The sequence below is a fragment of the Xenopus laevis genome, chromosome 6S, assembly GCF_017654675.1.
Source record: "Xenopus laevis strain J_2021 chromosome 6S, Xenopus_laevis_v10.1, whole genome shotgun sequence".
NCBI lineage: Eukaryota > Metazoa > Chordata > Amphibia > Anura > Pipidae > Xenopus > Xenopus laevis.
In genome coordinates this window covers 18,921,192-18,937,666 of record NC_054382.1, presented here as the reverse complement: position 1 = coordinate 18,937,666, position 16,475 = coordinate 18,921,192, and the positions used below count along the sequence as shown (strand labels likewise).

Below are 16,475 nucleotides of genomic sequence, written 5' to 3'. Positions count from 1 at the left end.
GGTTTCTATCAACTTACACATATTTTATTCTCATTTTATATAACTTAAATTGTTACATACATAGTGGTTACATAGCTTAGTGTGTATGTATATTTTATATTTATATAGCACTACTTATGCAGGCAGCACTGTAGAGCAAAAAGTTCCTCAGTTCCCCATTGAGAGGCTCTGTGCCATAGCAGTGCTTACCAAAACAATTTGAGCAATGACATTGTGACTTGATTACTCCCCTGCAGATCCAAAGATTCCATTAAAGGCTTCATGGTAGCTAGCACTGCTAACCCATTAGGACAGTGGCCAACGAGGAGATTCATCGCCCAATATTATTTATGCATGACTGCGGCCGACAAATCTCCCGAAAATCGCTGGCGGTAACACCAACATATTGCAAAGTCACCCGAAGTTTCCTCCCAACGCAACTTCTAGTGACTTCGGAAGAATAAAGCAATGTGTTGATTTTACTGCCGCTGATTTTAATTATTTCCAGTGGAGAAGCATTTTTGGGATATTTGTTGCCCGCAGTCATGCATTTTTATAGCGGGAGACTGTGTCGGATTGGCCCGCACGGATACCAGGAAAACTCCCGGTGGGTCCAGGTGTCAGTAGTTCCTCCTGCTTCTACATTTCATGGTCATTGCCTATTTCTAGGCTAAATTTAAAATAAAAGAGGCTAAAAAGATGTAATAATAGATTATAGTATGTAAAAAAAAAAAAAAAAAAAGGAGACTAATAGAATAGAGGTTGAGCGAAGAGAGGAAGAAAAATAGCACTGAGAGTGGGCCCCTAGTCTAAGGTTTTTGGGTGGGCCCCTGGTGTCCCAGTCTGACGATGGCGGGAGACAAATCTGCCAATCAGTCACTGCTACCAACCATTAGCATCGCTTTCTTACACCAGATACCATTCCACCATCACTTCTAAGGGTGAAGACAGAACTACCAGTAGCAACTACTTGTCATGGCTACAAAATAAGACAATAGTAATAATTGGCTTTACTAAGACACTATGGGGCACATTTATCAAGGGTCAAAAACAGTCAAATTCGACTAGGGAGTTTAAAAAAATTTGAATTAAATTTTTACTCTGGTCCTTTAAAATCTGGAATTCTACTATACGCAACCTGCCGAATTGCTGTTTAAGTCAATGTGAGACGTCCAGGGATCAATTTGGTGTTGTTTGCAGCCTTCCTGACATTCAAGTTGTTTTTAAAAATTCAAACCAAATTCGATTCGAGCTTTCGGATCAATTCTAATCACCCGACTTTTAAAAATTCGATTTTCTTGATACATTTCGATCGGTCAAATTTCGAGTTCATGGGAGTTTTAAAAAACTCATGTGAATTCGAAATTCAAACTTTGACAAATGGGCCATGTTTTAAAGGAAAACTATACCCCCATACAATGTAGGTCTCTATTAAAAGATACTGAGTAAAACAGCTCATGTGTAAAACCCTGCTTCATGTAAATGAACCATTATCATAATAATATACTTTTCTAGTAGTATGTGCCATTGGGTAATCCTAAATAGAAAATTGCCATTTTAATAAATAAGGGCAACCACAAAAATTAGCTGCTACTAGTAGCTCTGTGTGTCTTTACCCTAAACATGATTATATTTTATTGTACTAGCACATAGTACAAGTTGATCCAGGGATTGCCATTTTGGAGTCATTTTTCCCTCTCTGAGGCAAATTGGAGAGGCTTCAGGGTTTTTTGCCTTCCTCTGGATCAACTGGCAGACACGGTGAATAATCGGCTGTGAAATGTGGACTCCTGCATTTTTTTCCCGAAACTGGCGCATCTACCTGCAACCGAGTGGAGACAATGCTTACGGGTGCAGGCAGAGCAGCAGTGGCTTCTCTTCCTTAATGTGGGCCTAGCCTTCAGATAATAAGCTACCTGGTTGTTTATAAATGGATTGCTAAATAAAGATAGATGCAAACTTTGGATGCTTTCCTTACCTTAGGTTTTGCAGAGTCACTAGTAGCCGAATCTGTGAAGAATCAAAAGGATAAAGGGTAAGTGTCAGACAAAGGCAGAAGGCACGTCAGTAACAAGTAATGCTGCGCATCATGGAAAGGACAAGCACAGAACAAAATGTGTCAAAGCAAAAGAAAACAAAGGGGATAGTTATAGCTCACAAAGATGCAGGCTGCACCACAGAAAGCCACCGCCATGAAAGGATGCTGTGAATTTGTAGGCAGAACCAGCTCAATGATAAGAATGGCAAGGAACCCTGTTCTTCAAAATAAAAACAGAGACACTGACTTTTAAAGACCTGTTCAAGGAACATGGATCTATGGGGGGTAGGAGGGGGCAGTTTATATAATTTGTATAATTATGTAATCTAACCAGAGACACTAAACATTCATGCTAAACATCTAAAATGGCTTGAAAACCATAGAACAAAAGTCCTAAAGCAGAAATTTCAATCTCACGCCGTATTTCAGAGCCTAGGTTTGGCAGATCACCGCTGAGACTTTTGAAGCCTTGTTTTCAGCAGTGATGCTCAAGTCAGTTCTATGATGTGGTAGAATAAGTTGTTAGTCTGTGCTAGTGTCAGTATGGAATGAGCAATGGACACCGAAAGACTTCACTATAGGGAAGGAAAAAAAACCAAGGCTAGACAAGTATAAAGAGGGCAGAACGGGGCCAGCTAGCGGCTCTCAACGGTCAATTCAAATTGCAATTTATTTGTTTTGTTTTTTTAATGTTATTTTTTTCCATTTAGTTATTTATTGAAGAGCGCTCAGCCCCATGCCACACCCCTTATAGACACAAGGCTAATGCTTATGACTAGAAAAACTAATAGACCATACCATGCTATCTCTCCTCAGGGTCTGCTTTAGAAATAACAAGAAATGGCAGAGAGACTTTAAGAAAGTAGCATTGATCTGTTTAAAATACGCTGAACAGAAACATTTACAGTGCATTTTTTTTTTTTTAAATTGTCCATTTACAAAAAACGGGGATTTCTGCAGACAAGGCAGCTACAATGGGGACAGCAATCCTCCTTCTTCCTACAGTTCCAGTTGTCCATCACTGACATCATAGAATCCACTAGTGACATCACTGTGTGATAGACGCCTCCCATTTCGCCTGTGTTGACATCAGTATGAGAAAAGGTCTTGTTTCAGCAATGACAGAAGTAAACTTTGTGCTAACAACACGGTTTGGGGGGGGGGGGTTTATTGCTGTGGGACATAACATGCTCGTTTAATGCAACAGCAGAGAGGAGAAATTTACTAAGAGATAAGGAGGTACTAGTCCATAGAAAAGGTGGCAAGGGGAAGAGAAAAAGGAAGAGGAATTTTAGTAGATTGAAAATGTCTTCCGCTTGGATCTAGTTGACACACATACATTGCTTTAAGGTAGCATTGTATTTATATAATACACAAAAGCCATGTGAATTATGTTCTTATAAACGCTGACTAGTGATGTAATCAGTTATAAACGGTGAGTAGTGATGTCATTTTTGTAACATGACTTACTAAAACTTGTGTATTATAATAAATAAAGTACCCCCTGTTGGAAAATATGAGGATATTAGAACCTTGGAGTTCCATGACCTGTATAAAAGCACTCTGCCTTCGGCCTCGTGCTTTTATATGGTCATGGAACTCCTCGGTGACTACAATAGGGGGTACTTTATTCACTATATAACACACAAGAGCCAGGACTATCCTGTAAATTATATCCTTATAATACACAAAAGCCATGAATATCTTGTAAATTATATCCTTATAAACGGTGAGTTCTGATGTCATCAGTTACAAACGGTGAGTTCTGATGTCATTTCTGTCACATGACTCACTGAAACTTGTGTATTATAAAAAATAAAGTAGCCCCAGTTGCAAAATATGAGGATATTAGAAGTTACCTCGGAGGCCTTAGGCCTCGTGTTTTTATATGGTCATGAAGCTCCTCGATAACTTATAATATCCTTATATTTTTACAAAAGGGGGTACTTTATTCACTATATAAACGGGTGCTTAGTGATGTCATTGGTTATAATCCGAGCTTAGTGGTTTCATTTCTGTCACATGACTCATTGAAATGTGTGTACAGGTATGGGACCGGTTATCTAGAATGCTCGGGGCCTGGGGTTTTCCGATAATGGACATTTCTGTAATTTGGATCTTCATCTACTAGAAAATCATGAAAACATTAAATAAACCCAATAGGCTGGTTTTGCTTCAAATAAGGATTAATTATATCTTTGTTTGGATCAAGTACAAGCTACTGCTTTATTATTACACAGAAAAAAGATATAGTTTTTGTGTATGTGGATTATTTGGATAGAATGGAGTCTATGGGAGACAGCCTTTATGTAATTCAGGGCTTTCTGGATAACGGGTTTCCCATATAACAGATCCCATACCTGAATATCATTTTAATATAATCCAGACAGCAAATAGATTTTAACTCTGATTAATAAGCCCAGCACTGGCCTACATCATGCTGGAATGTAATGGTAAGGTGGACGTTTCCCTTCAATATGTGAATTGTACTGAAAAAATATAGGAGCGTTTTCTCTGAAACTTGAGGCCCATCATGAACCTATGAGATTACTGGCTGTTCTGTTCGGATCAATTCTGAATCCTTTCGCTCATTTTTGGGATTTTCACAGGTACCCAAGTCTTGTTCACAAAAATGTTAAGCACCTTTTTTTGGAATACTTGTAAGAAAAAGGGGGGGAAAAAAAAAAGATTGTTAGTCTGGCCTGCCAAGCGGTGCTTCCTATGCAGGCGAGAGTTACCTGATACGTCTCCTGGAGAAAGTCCAGTCCTTCCAATGTTGGGGAGTAAATGATCTATGTTTGGCACTGGCTGAGACTCTACTGTGCTTTCCTCGTGTACAGTTGTCTACAGTTGATAAACAAAGATCTCTTCAACATCATTAAACAAACACTTTTATTACTGTTTTATTGAATGGGCAAGGGTGTTTTTCCATACCAGCTTGCAACTCAGCCACACTATACTCTTATTTCTCAACATGCCGGCTTTATTAGCAAATAATTAGGTTTAATTTGTCATTTATTTTTTGATTACATAGTTAGGTATAACCGAGAACACCAAGGCAAGCAATATGACAGCCTCTTATTTGCAAATATTAAAATAAGAAATTCCCATTGCCAGAAATGGCAGCTGCCATAATGCTCCCCCCACTGTATAATTCTCCATAGAGGCTAATGGAAAACAGAATAAGCATTTCTTCTCAATTATAAATGTATGGAGAAGGATTATTATATATAAATATAACTAGACAATCAATACACCCTGTAATGTTCATATATACAGTAGTTTGTTTTAGTAATGGTAAATCTAGTCATTTAAAGGGGTTATTCACCTTTGAATTAACTTTTAATATGATGTAGAGAGTGATATTCTGATAAAATTTGCAATTTTTCTTGTTTGTGTTTTTTGAGTTATTTAGCTTTTTACTCAGCAGCTCTCCAGTTTGTAATTTCAGCAATCTGGTTACCCTAGCAACCTTGCATGGATTTAAATAAGAAAATGGATTATGAATAAGAGAAGGCCTGAATAGAAAGATAAGTCATGAAAAGCAGCATCAACAATAAATGTGTAGCCTTAAAGAGCATTTATTTTTAGATGGGGTCAGTGACCCCCCATTTGAAAGCTGGAAAGAGTCAGAAGAAGAAGGCAAAGAATTCAAAAAATAAATAATGAAAACCAATGGAAAAGTTGCTTAGAATTGGCCAATCTATAACATACTATAAGTTAACTTAAAGGTGAACCACCCCTTTAAAGTCATACTGCCATACTTTACCAAACTGGAAACAATACTTACAATTGGCTCGTCTGAACTTTCGTCACTGAAAAACCAATCATGCTAAAACACAAATGGAAGAATTGTGAGGATCTAGCAGGCAGTAAATCAAGGCAAATATCTGCTGCTCAGTATGGACTTACTTTCTGAATGAGGGTTTCCACTATCTTGTACTGGTCGGGCATGTGTGTGACCATGTGAGTCATGTTGTCTTCTGATGTCCGAACAAGGGTTGGTCCAAAAACGATTGCCAAATTTCGGGGTTCCATCTAGTAATGATGTAGAAAGTTGGAATCTAAGGAGTTGCTAGGGGACTGCTCAACTGGTGAGCCTCCAAGCAATTTTGTAAGGCTTGGTTAGCCCTAAATAATCCCCAATTTTAGTATAAAAAGTGATATATAAAGTAAAGCATAGTAGTGTAAAAGCCAAATATCGCGGATCTCTGTGCCACTAGTTGGAAAACAATGTGAATTTTCACAACTGGGGGAGAAAATACACATTTTCATACATGTGCAATTTAATACCAGTTATACAGTTTTTGTCCTAATACAAAAAGAAGCTGATGTTTGACTGAATGGCCTAAGCAGCTTTGAATGAAACCCTTGAGATTGTAGGCTAAACAGTGCATTTTAGTACCTTGTTCAGTTCAGCGTTATCTGCCACAGTCTTCAGATGTGCAGACAAGTATTTAAGTGTTTCATAGTGATGGTCTGGCAAATCCAATATCTGCAAAGAAAGATACAATCACCTCACTTGCTAATCTAAATACATCAGATCAGCTTTAAATGCAATTGCACATGCCATGTTTTGATCTCTGCTACTTTTAGTGGAAATCAAAATGCCCAGTACCCACCACAAGTCGATACCGACTGACAATCAACAGACAACACCACAGGTCACCTTAGATCTACAATTAACTCCCATCAGTGTTATGTTTCTGGGGAAATGCCAGTAAAGGGTGAAGTGCAGTGTTTTCTGCTGATATGGAAAGCGATGCAGCAGGGAAGCAGACATTTTCCTCACCGCTGCAAGTAGGATCCAAATGCACCCTATACCATAACGTTTACTATAAGACCGTTCCAAAATAAAAGGTAATTTACAAGCTTCCAGCTAAAGACCTAGAACTGCCTCAAAGCACTAAAATCGAATATATATTGCATTAATTCAAAGAGTAGTATCTATTATGCACACCCAACACTTATTACCAGGCCCAGATTTGTGAAGACATCACCAAGGCCCGGGCCTAGGGCGGCAGAATTTTAGGGGGCGGCATGCTTCCCAACCACATCAACATTGGTTCAGAAACACTGGGGATGTGCAGGAGATACAATAGTGTCCGAAATTCAAAGAATACAACGTTGACTTATTATATATTTGGTCATGTCCAATGATAAAAATTTTATGGGAGAAAATCGAACGTTTCATCAAAGATTCAATTAATATAGATATTAAATTGGGTCCAGAATTTGCACTTTTAGACATGAAAGTTTCATCTGTTAATGTCCTTTTTGTCAATTCTTCAACTGAGGTTCTTGATTTTGTCAACTATTAATGGCTACTAGGAAACAATAGTTTAATATATCTTGTGCACCAATTCCCATTGCTCTGGTCCCAGTGATGAGAATTTGAACTAATAAAAGTGAGGGGGGGGGGTAATGAACGACAGCAGGCCTAGGGGCGCCCGTTATGTAAATCCGGCCCTGCTTATTACTAGGGATGCACCGAATCCAAGATTCAGCATTTTTCAGCAGGATTCTGATTCGGACGAATCCTTCTGCCCGGACGAACTGAATCCTAATTTGAATATGCAAATTAGGGGCAGGGAGGGAAATTGTGTGACTTTTTGTCACAAAAAAAAGGAACTAAAAAATGTTTTCCCCTTCCCATGCCTAATTTGCATATGCAAATTAGGATTTGATTCGGTATTCGACCGAATCTTTCACGGAGGATTCGGGGGTTTGGACGAATCCAAAATAGTGGATTCGGTGCATCCGTACTTATTACTATATTTATCATACTTTATGATGCTGCAGCTCAAAGAACCGTAATATTTTACCTTTAGGAGTTTAGGGCAATGCCATATGGAATGTTTTGATGCTGCAGATTTTAACAGAGTTCAAAATGAATGCTAAGTATCACGAGTTGCCCCAAACCTGCGATTAGCACCTCTGCAGTGCAATTTATGAGCTGCGGAAGGGGAAGAGTTTTGATTTCCGATACAAAAGATGCCACAGCCTAACTGTCCATTTATGTTTTGCAGATAATCAGGAGTATGTATCAACTTTACCAGTCTTTTTAGAGTTTTCAGTCTCTCTACTGGGTCTTCTGTTCTGTTTGCTTCAATAAAATCATTGTACTTTTCTGCAAAACAAGAATATTGGTGCTTATTCACACAGTGAGGGGAATTAGTAATAAATTAACGAAAATTCTATAATTGTATAAAAAAGACCACACTTTAATAACATTATATAGTGGATAATGTACCCCCTACTGTAATTTATAAAGATATTATGTTACCGAGGAGTTATGTGACCATATAAAAGCACGAGGCCGCAGGCCGAGTGCTTTTATACAGGTCACATAACTCCGAGGTGACTATTAATATCTTTATAAATTTTCAGTGGGGGGTACATTATTCATTATAATCTACAATTTCTGGGTTCAGTTTGTACTTTCTGACGAGTTCTTTGCTTTTTAAATTATGCCATACTTTAGTATATTTAGCTGGGTACCTTTATTTCTTCTTGCTATGGTCATGTCACAGCTGGGATGTAGTTCTTTCCTATTTTTCTTCACAGGACTCCTCTCCATTTTTGCACCCCCCCTCTGCATTACCAAAGTCTCCTCCCCTTCGTATACACTACCTGGAGTCTCTCTCACCCTCCCTTACATTATCTAAGTCTCGCTCCGCCTCCCATCCACTCTGAAGGCTAGCTCCCGCACTGTGTGACATTTTCTTTCACTACATCACAGACGGGTGAAGGCAAGGGAAGGAGGCGGAGCGAGTCTTCAGAGAGTGGACGGGAGGTGGAGCGAGACTTTGGAAGGGTGAGGGAGGGGGAGCGAGACTTCAGATAGTTGATGCGAGGGGGAGTGAAAATGGAGAAGAGAACGCTAGTGAGGCAGCTGCAGATTTTTTACTGGAGTGAGATCTGCTATGAAGGAAAGAGAAGCCGAAGGGAGGGGGTGGAGCGCGTTGTGGGAGGTAAGCAAATGCAGAGCCGAAAGCTATAGTGGTGGGAAGGTCGGGTAGAGGCGATGGCAGCAGCTGCGAGTGCTGTCCCTTTAAGTTTATAAACGGCGCGTTCTGGCGTCAGAACGCGCCGTTTATAAGGATATAATTTACAGTCTGGTCCCATTGGGAAATGACCAGACTGTAGATTATATAGTGAATAAAGTACCCCCTCTTGTAAAATATAAGGATATTATAAGTTACCGAGGAGTTCGATGACCATATAAAAACACGAGGCCGAAGGCCGAGTGTTTTTATACAGGTCATGGAACTCCGAGGTAACTTATAATATCCTCATATTTTACAACTGGGGGTACTTTATTTATTATAATACACAAATTTCAGTGAGTCGTGACAGAAATGACATCAGAACTCACCGTTTATAACTGATGACATCAGAACTCACCGTTTATAAGGATATAATTTACAAGATATTCATAGCTTTTGTGTATTATATAAGGTATATCTATCTATCTCTCTATCTCTCTATCTATATATACATATACACACATTTGCACACCATTCAGTTCAAAGCTTCTTGCAATTCCAATTTCTCACCGTTGGTAAAGAGAGGGTCTGGCAATTTCCGGAAAAAGGATTTCAGTAGACTGCTTATTACGTTCAAGTCACGCCATTTCTACAAATCAATATAACAGGTCATAATACAGGTAAACAACATAAAAAAAATTATTTTACAGACAGAGAAAATGCTTATTCTACTTACATCATCTTGGATATCAATGTCCGTGTTTGCTTTGTTGAGATCTTCTTGCATGCTAGATATAGCAGCATTGTTACCAGGGACTCTATAGATACCAGTGGCTTCAAGCCCTCTTTCTTCAACTAACTTGCAACATACGTCAACTATCAAGGGGACATACTGAAAAGCAAAAAAAAAAAAAAGCATTGGGTGAGTGCTGTAAAATAGGTTTCATAAATAACGATTAGTGACATTTATTTTGAAGGCAAAGTTTCCTACTTTGTTGTTGTGAGCAGGAGGGCAGTCATCCAGCCTCACACCAAAGGTCCCACCAGTGATTGGCTTCTTCTCAAAGGGGTTCTTCATGATTCTTCTCCATGAGCCTTTGTCTTTAGGTGGACTGATATCATCTAAAGAAATGGTAAATATATGATTGTTAATGGAATACAATGGTTAAAAACTGAACAATGGCCACAAAAAAAGGAGCCTTTTCATAACATATAAAATAATACTGGGTACTTGCCAAGCTTTAAGGATGGAAGGGTCTTGGGGCTTACATAACATGGTCACTCCCCACTTTGGGAGAAGCGCTCAAGACTGACACTGGAACCTGTCTAACCCTTGTGCTTTTCCAGAACACACATTTCCCCAATATACCTTGGCTTCAAGTTCAACCTAGCAAATGCTTAAAGGGGAACTCGGGCTTCCAAACCAAAATTTGATAAAGAGGCCCACATACCACAGAAACCCCTAATATACCAATCACAGTTACCTGTTTCTTCAAAACATATGAATAAATGCCATTTTCTATGCTGAAATCCAGCTGTTTAACAGTTCTTCTCTTTCTGCATCATTTGAAATCCTGGCAGGGAAGGAGGGACTAAACACTGATGTTACAAATTGTAACAACTTCTCCACAGCTTACAGCATGCAGGGACTACATAACCCACAATGCATTGCAGTGTGATGTTCCTTTCCTTATTTAAATCACATGTGCAGGGAATTGTGGGATTTGGAGGATGCAGGCCGAGGAAAGATTGCTGCTGATACAAAGTAACAGTAGTCAGACAGCTCAGCAAAGTAGTCAGACAGATCAGCAAAGTAGTCAGACAGATCAGCAGGCGAGCAGGGGGCTAGGCTTAGGGAAGTGTTCGAAACCATTAAAAATCATGAAAAGTCTGCATATTTTAAAACTGATGTATATTGCAAAGTTGCTTGAAATTATGTTAAGTCATGTTTGTGTGGAGTTCCCCTTTAAGGTCATTTCGAAGGAACTTGCTTGCTTGATGCCAGTCCCTTAAAGCTGCCTAATCCATCAGCTAAAATATTTAATGGTAAGAATTCCTATATGGCAGGTTTTTAATCTCCCTCAGCATGTGTACAAGCCTTAGAATGTATCCCAGATGTGAAAGACATTAAAGAATGTGTCATAAGGCTAAAATACACGATGCTCATTCAACACGAGCCTATACGGATATTGTTTTTGGTATTGACTATAGGCTGCACCATGCAAAACATCAAAATAAATATGTAAATATTTCAGTACTTTGATTCTACAAACCTTTGCTAAACAATCTTCTTTCAGATTCCTGTTTTGGAGAGTGAGGACTTTGTAGCTTGCCATCAGGTCTGGTGGCACGGAATGGCTGCCTGATACTCAAAGTCTGCCGTGGGGCTTTAGGAGATTGTTCTGATTTGTTGCTGGCGGAGCTGGAAAAACACAGGTTTTGTATTAGCCATAATACATATTCATAAAAAACGCCACAAACCCCAACTCCCTTTAATCATCTGCAGCCTTACCTCATCATTGTGTTATATTCTTTGATTCTCTTGCTAATAAGAACCCTGCTTGCTTGATCTGTTTGCTAAAGGCAACAACAAAGGTTAAAATGAAAATCACACAATATCGTGTGCCATATTATAAATCCATCTCCAACAGGAACTGTTATTTAGTGTCTGTCACTTTCTCTTACAACACTATGGGACAAGGACCAAGGCTTAATTTTAATGGACCATATCAAAAAGGACCACGGGTGCCTATCAAAATATTAGCAGAAGAGCAGAGTCCAATTAACACTTTATGTACCTCATCATTGAGATTGCCATTTTCCTGTATAGCTTTAATCCAAGCCAACATATCATCTCGATCTTCTGCTTGAAAGAGGAATTCTCTGTCAGATGTTGTCAGGCGGAAGACATGCTTTCTCTTGGTTTCGCTGTATGATATATCTATAAGACACCCATTGATCCCAATTAGCTGCTCTTCGTCAGATTGTGCTGAGGAATGCCCGGTTTGCTCTTTCTTGTCCTTTTGCAAATACAATGCTGAGCCACGCAAGACAACGTACATCTGTTTCCAGGGCCGAATGCTCCCACTCACTCTCTGGAAATAAAAGGCCTAGGTTTACAACAAATCTTCATGCTTAAAAATGAAACCTTGTGCTATATTAATCACCTGGGTTTCCCTGCTGTCTCTATTGTTAGAGTGATGAGGCTCAGGGCAATTTCAGACTCTTTGATTGCTGGGGTTTTTTTTGTTTTAAGTAGACCAAACCCACATTGCCCAAAACTTTCCCCACTTTCTACGGGAAACACCTGCAAGCACTTACACAGAAGTTTGTTAGGCAACTGAGAAACTATTAATGCCTTTTATAGCAGTGATGGACTTAAAAGTTCTTGCACAAGAACAGACAATTGCCATATAAATTGAAGTTCAGACTGAACCCCCCCCCCATGCATTAATTTTCGCTCCTTCCTTCTATTGCATCTATTGAACCCTCTAAAGTTTTATTTGATTAAGCAATTGCAAGTAAATATTTAGAAGGAAGTCAATATGATCATGCCTTTCCTATGGGTAAATACATCTTTGTCATCACTTAAATTACCCCCTCACATGTACCTGGGGGGTTTAGTCAGCTCATTTGCTTACCTTTCCTTTCTCAGTAGTCACCTGACGGAAATACAGGAAACCTTCCTTATTTGAGTCACTGAAGACATCAGAGGAGGAATCTTTCCTGGATTCAGAGTCTTCGGATGACGGCACATTTTCTCTTGCCTAAAGGAATCCGCAATACGGGACAGGATTAAACACATTTTTATTTCAACCCCCAATTCATAAATTCTTATCCAGTGACCGCATTCGGGAAGGTTGTTACTGGCACATGGTACAATATATCCTTCACGTTTACATTCTAATCTGTTTGAAACGGAGGAACAGCAATAGTTCCCAAGAAACATGCTGCTAAAATAAATAAATATAATAAATGACATGGGTAATTATAATTTTGAGCATAAAACGGAACCCTGCACATGTGAGTTTGACAGAATACTAGTGCTGAAGATTCCCCATAATGTTCCATGTGATAACATCTTGCCCAACACAACTGATCTGTTTGAGGGCAACACCATCGATCCAATCTTAAATTCATTATGCTCATTACACAAAAGCATAGAGATTGCAGACGCTGCTTATGCCAGAGAAGCCTAATTACCCCAATTTAGATATAGAAGTTATTTAAAGGACAACTAAAGGACATGCTTTGGACTGCTGTCACTAGCCAAAGCTTAGGGACTGACTTACAAGACACAGTATATATATACATTATAATATTTATGATATAGTGGATCAGTTATTCATTCAAATTACATGGCAGCATAGAAACCAGTGCATTCTGTATCAGAAATTAATAATCAGCCCTGTAGCATCAGCTTCTATGATAGACACAATCTTACTTTCTGTGTGATGATTTTCAGGGACCCCTTAACTTCTCAACAGCAGCTCAGACTACAATAAACATGTACATTAAGCTGAAATTTAAAAATGACCTAACAAGATCCAAGATGAAGAGCTGCTGTGGACAATTTTGAAGACCTGGATTATTATGGTTTTAGGACTGCTGAACTACTGGGCTGGTATTATATGTTCAGTATATAAAATCCAGAATTTCTAGCAATAGTCTTTAGGTTTTAGTTATGCTTAAAAATTTCTAGCAGCCACTGCAAGGAAAAATTAAAAAAAAAAAAATGTGTCTGACGTAATCACCTTTGCATTCAAGCATCTATTTCTCCACAAGTTAATGTAGAACCTATTGTGAAAAGTAGGAGTCATGCTTTAGTGTATATATCAATATTGCAACAAACCTGGACTCCTTTAAGGCTGGAACCTTGCTTTAGACCTCTGCAGAAAAAAAAAACAACACAATTTTAATTAGTGTTAGTGGAAGGAAAGCAATCTGAGTAGGTATACAAGTTAACATAAGTTTAAAAAACAACGGCCCATTTACTATACAGTAGAACTTACAGTTTCCCCTCCTCCTTGTAGTCATCAAGTCCCTCATCACAAGATTTCGATCTTTCAGTCTTTGAGTTCACTTCTAAAATACTGGGCCGAATAGAATCTGAAATAACACATATTGGGCTGTTTAAGGTCTGTAACTACTGCAACACGTTTGTCATTAGTAATACAACCAATTGTGCCAAAAGAGAATAGTGAGGTATAGGCATTAAGGGGGTTATTTATTAAAGTCTGAATGCTAAATACTAGATTTACTTAATTTGAGTTTTTTTTTTGCTATAAAATCTGAATTTTTAGTGGGGAAAAACAAAATTTTTTCAATATTTATTATTCCCCGAGTCTGTAAATCCGGCATCTCAGACCTGCCGAGGTTGTATATAAGTCTTTGGAAGTATCTGTGGTCTGCGCTGGAATTAGCCCCAAAAGCCAACTATTTCAGACAAAAATCAGGGAAAAAGCTTGAAAAAAAAATCGAGCAAATCAGGGGAAAAAAACCATATGATTTGGGTTTTGGCTCGATTTTATAGAGTTTTTCCACGATCCGATTAAATCATGCTTTTTTTTTAAATAATAAATAAGGCCAAATTGTGGATTCTAGCTTGGTGGGCTTCAGAGCACTCTTGTAAGTTACATTTTGGTTTTAAATTTTATGATTCTCTTTTTTTACACGGATGATATCATGAATGTGTAATTGGAGAGCCCCCTGCTGTTTAGCAAGGACTGTTTGTTTGCAGGAGGCATCTCTTAAGGGCAGAGACAGACGAGAAGATTTGGGTAGATTAGTCGCCTGGTGACAAGTCACCTAATCTTCAGGCGACTAATCTCCCCGAACTGCCTCCCCGCTGGCTAGAATGTAAATCGCCAGACGGATGGCACTCTGAGAGCTTAATTTTCCGTGGTCTTTCGAGGAAACTTCGGGCGACTTTGGAAAACGAAGCGTTCAGAGTGCCATCCCAATAGCGATTTACATTCTAGCCGGCGGGGAGGCAGTTTGGGGAGATTAGTCGCCCGAAGAAGAGGTCGACTGTCTCTGCCCTAAAGCTTCCCTGTTCAGTTTTCTCTCTCCTGCAAGACTAGAACGGAGCAGGTATTTGTAAAGTTTCAATAAAATAATCTATTGCTGTTTTGGGCTTAGTAAAAACCATATGAATTAAAGACAAGTTCAGAAAATGAATGGGCACATTATTGCCCATAAATTTACCATGATCATGAGAGAAATGACGGCGCATCAATGGCACTGGAGATGTGGGGCTGGGTGGAACCGTGGTGATGGTGGGCAGCGGCTGCTCGGAAATAGATATAACAGCAGAAGCAGGAATGTTGCCAATTTCATGGTCAATGCTGGGACTGGTCGGCTCATCTTCAAGAGAAGAACAAAAAGAAAATCAGATTTCGATGCGTGCAGCACAATTGACTTATCCAATTCATCACGGTAATATGGAACACAGGTAACAATATCTGTTTCAAAGTGGACAATACAAAGGCACAGAAAAATAATCACAGAAAAACATAGATAGCGTCTACTAAAGGATATCTTGTTATATCTGGAAATACTGTTGATTCTGCCTTTATCTTGATGTGCATGTATAATAATGAACAGTGGCAGTCTATGTACTAATCCATTATAATCAGAACTCAAGCAACAGAATACACTGCTTATGTTTCATGCAAGGGAGGCTAAAGGTGGCCATACACGGGCTGATAACAGCTGCCAACAGATCGAGTCTGCAGCTTATTGGCCCATGTATGGGGCACTCCAACGGGCGAAGTCGGGCAGATGTTGATCAGAGAGGGGTAAAAATCCAGTCGGATTGCGGATAGCATCTGTTCGTTGATGCAGTCAAGCGATCCGACTGCCCGTATTCCTAGGGCCCACGATCAGCCCAATATTGCCCCCCTTAAGGTGGGCATATTGCGGAGAGATCTGCTCGTTTGGCGAAGTAGCGGATCTCTCTGTGTATAGCCAACTTAACAGCCCACCCTACCAGATACCAATATAACGTTCAATGTAAGAATGACTTGAGAATGCCGTCTCTCTATAAACAAATAAAGGAGCACCTTAAAAGCGATAAATACATAAGGTACGGGGGGAAAAAATCCACAAAACCAAAAAAATTCAATATAAAAAGGAAAGCACTCCAAAGTTTTGAGCTGTATAATCTAGACATTGGACTTCTAGAAGGGGAATGAAATGGTTTTATTCTCAATTGGAGAGCAGAAGACATAGAGAATATGATCAAGTATACAGTAGACAACCTCTATTTCAATCAGAACTGCACTTGGTTTGCTCACTGACCTGCAGTGTGTCATAGGTAGGATGAAGGGGTCATTTGAATGAATTCCAAATCAAGGAGGCCCGAGTGTCGGATGAAGCCCACTGTTTACTTAAAGTTTACTGAAAGTTTGTTAGAACCCATACTATCAAGGAAGGTGCCAGATTAAAAAAAAACATTTGCCCAGAAA

The 16,475-nt window shown here is 39.2% G+C and overlaps 1 protein-coding gene across 3 annotated transcripts in view; it reads right to left on the bottom strand.

Annotated features, from left to right (window-relative positions):
- The window catches only part of arhgap21.S (Rho GTPase activating protein 21 S homeolog), a 112,503-nt gene that overhangs the window by 2,775 nt on the left and 93,253 nt on the right, over positions 1–16,475 (bottom strand). For all 3 annotated transcript variants that reach the window (XM_018268712.2, NM_001093072.1, XM_041567175.1), the window contains 16 exon segments: positions 15,214–15,372; positions 14,019–14,115; positions 13,859–13,895; positions 12,648–12,773; positions 11,805–12,101; positions 11,519–11,583; positions 11,280–11,428; positions 9,998–10,128; positions 9,743–9,898; positions 9,577–9,655; positions 8,074–8,147; positions 6,423–6,512; positions 5,930–6,055; positions 5,808–5,849; positions 4,756–4,861; positions 1,958–1,989 (listed from right to left, as the gene is read on the bottom strand). In XM_018268712.2, the coding sequence (XP_018124201.1) occupies positions 1,958–1,989; positions 4,756–4,861; positions 5,808–5,849; positions 5,930–6,055; positions 6,423–6,512; positions 8,074–8,147; positions 9,577–9,655; positions 9,743–9,898; positions 9,998–10,128; positions 11,280–11,428; positions 11,519–11,583; positions 11,805–12,101; positions 12,648–12,773; positions 13,859–13,895; positions 14,019–14,115; positions 15,214–15,372 (1,766 nt within the window).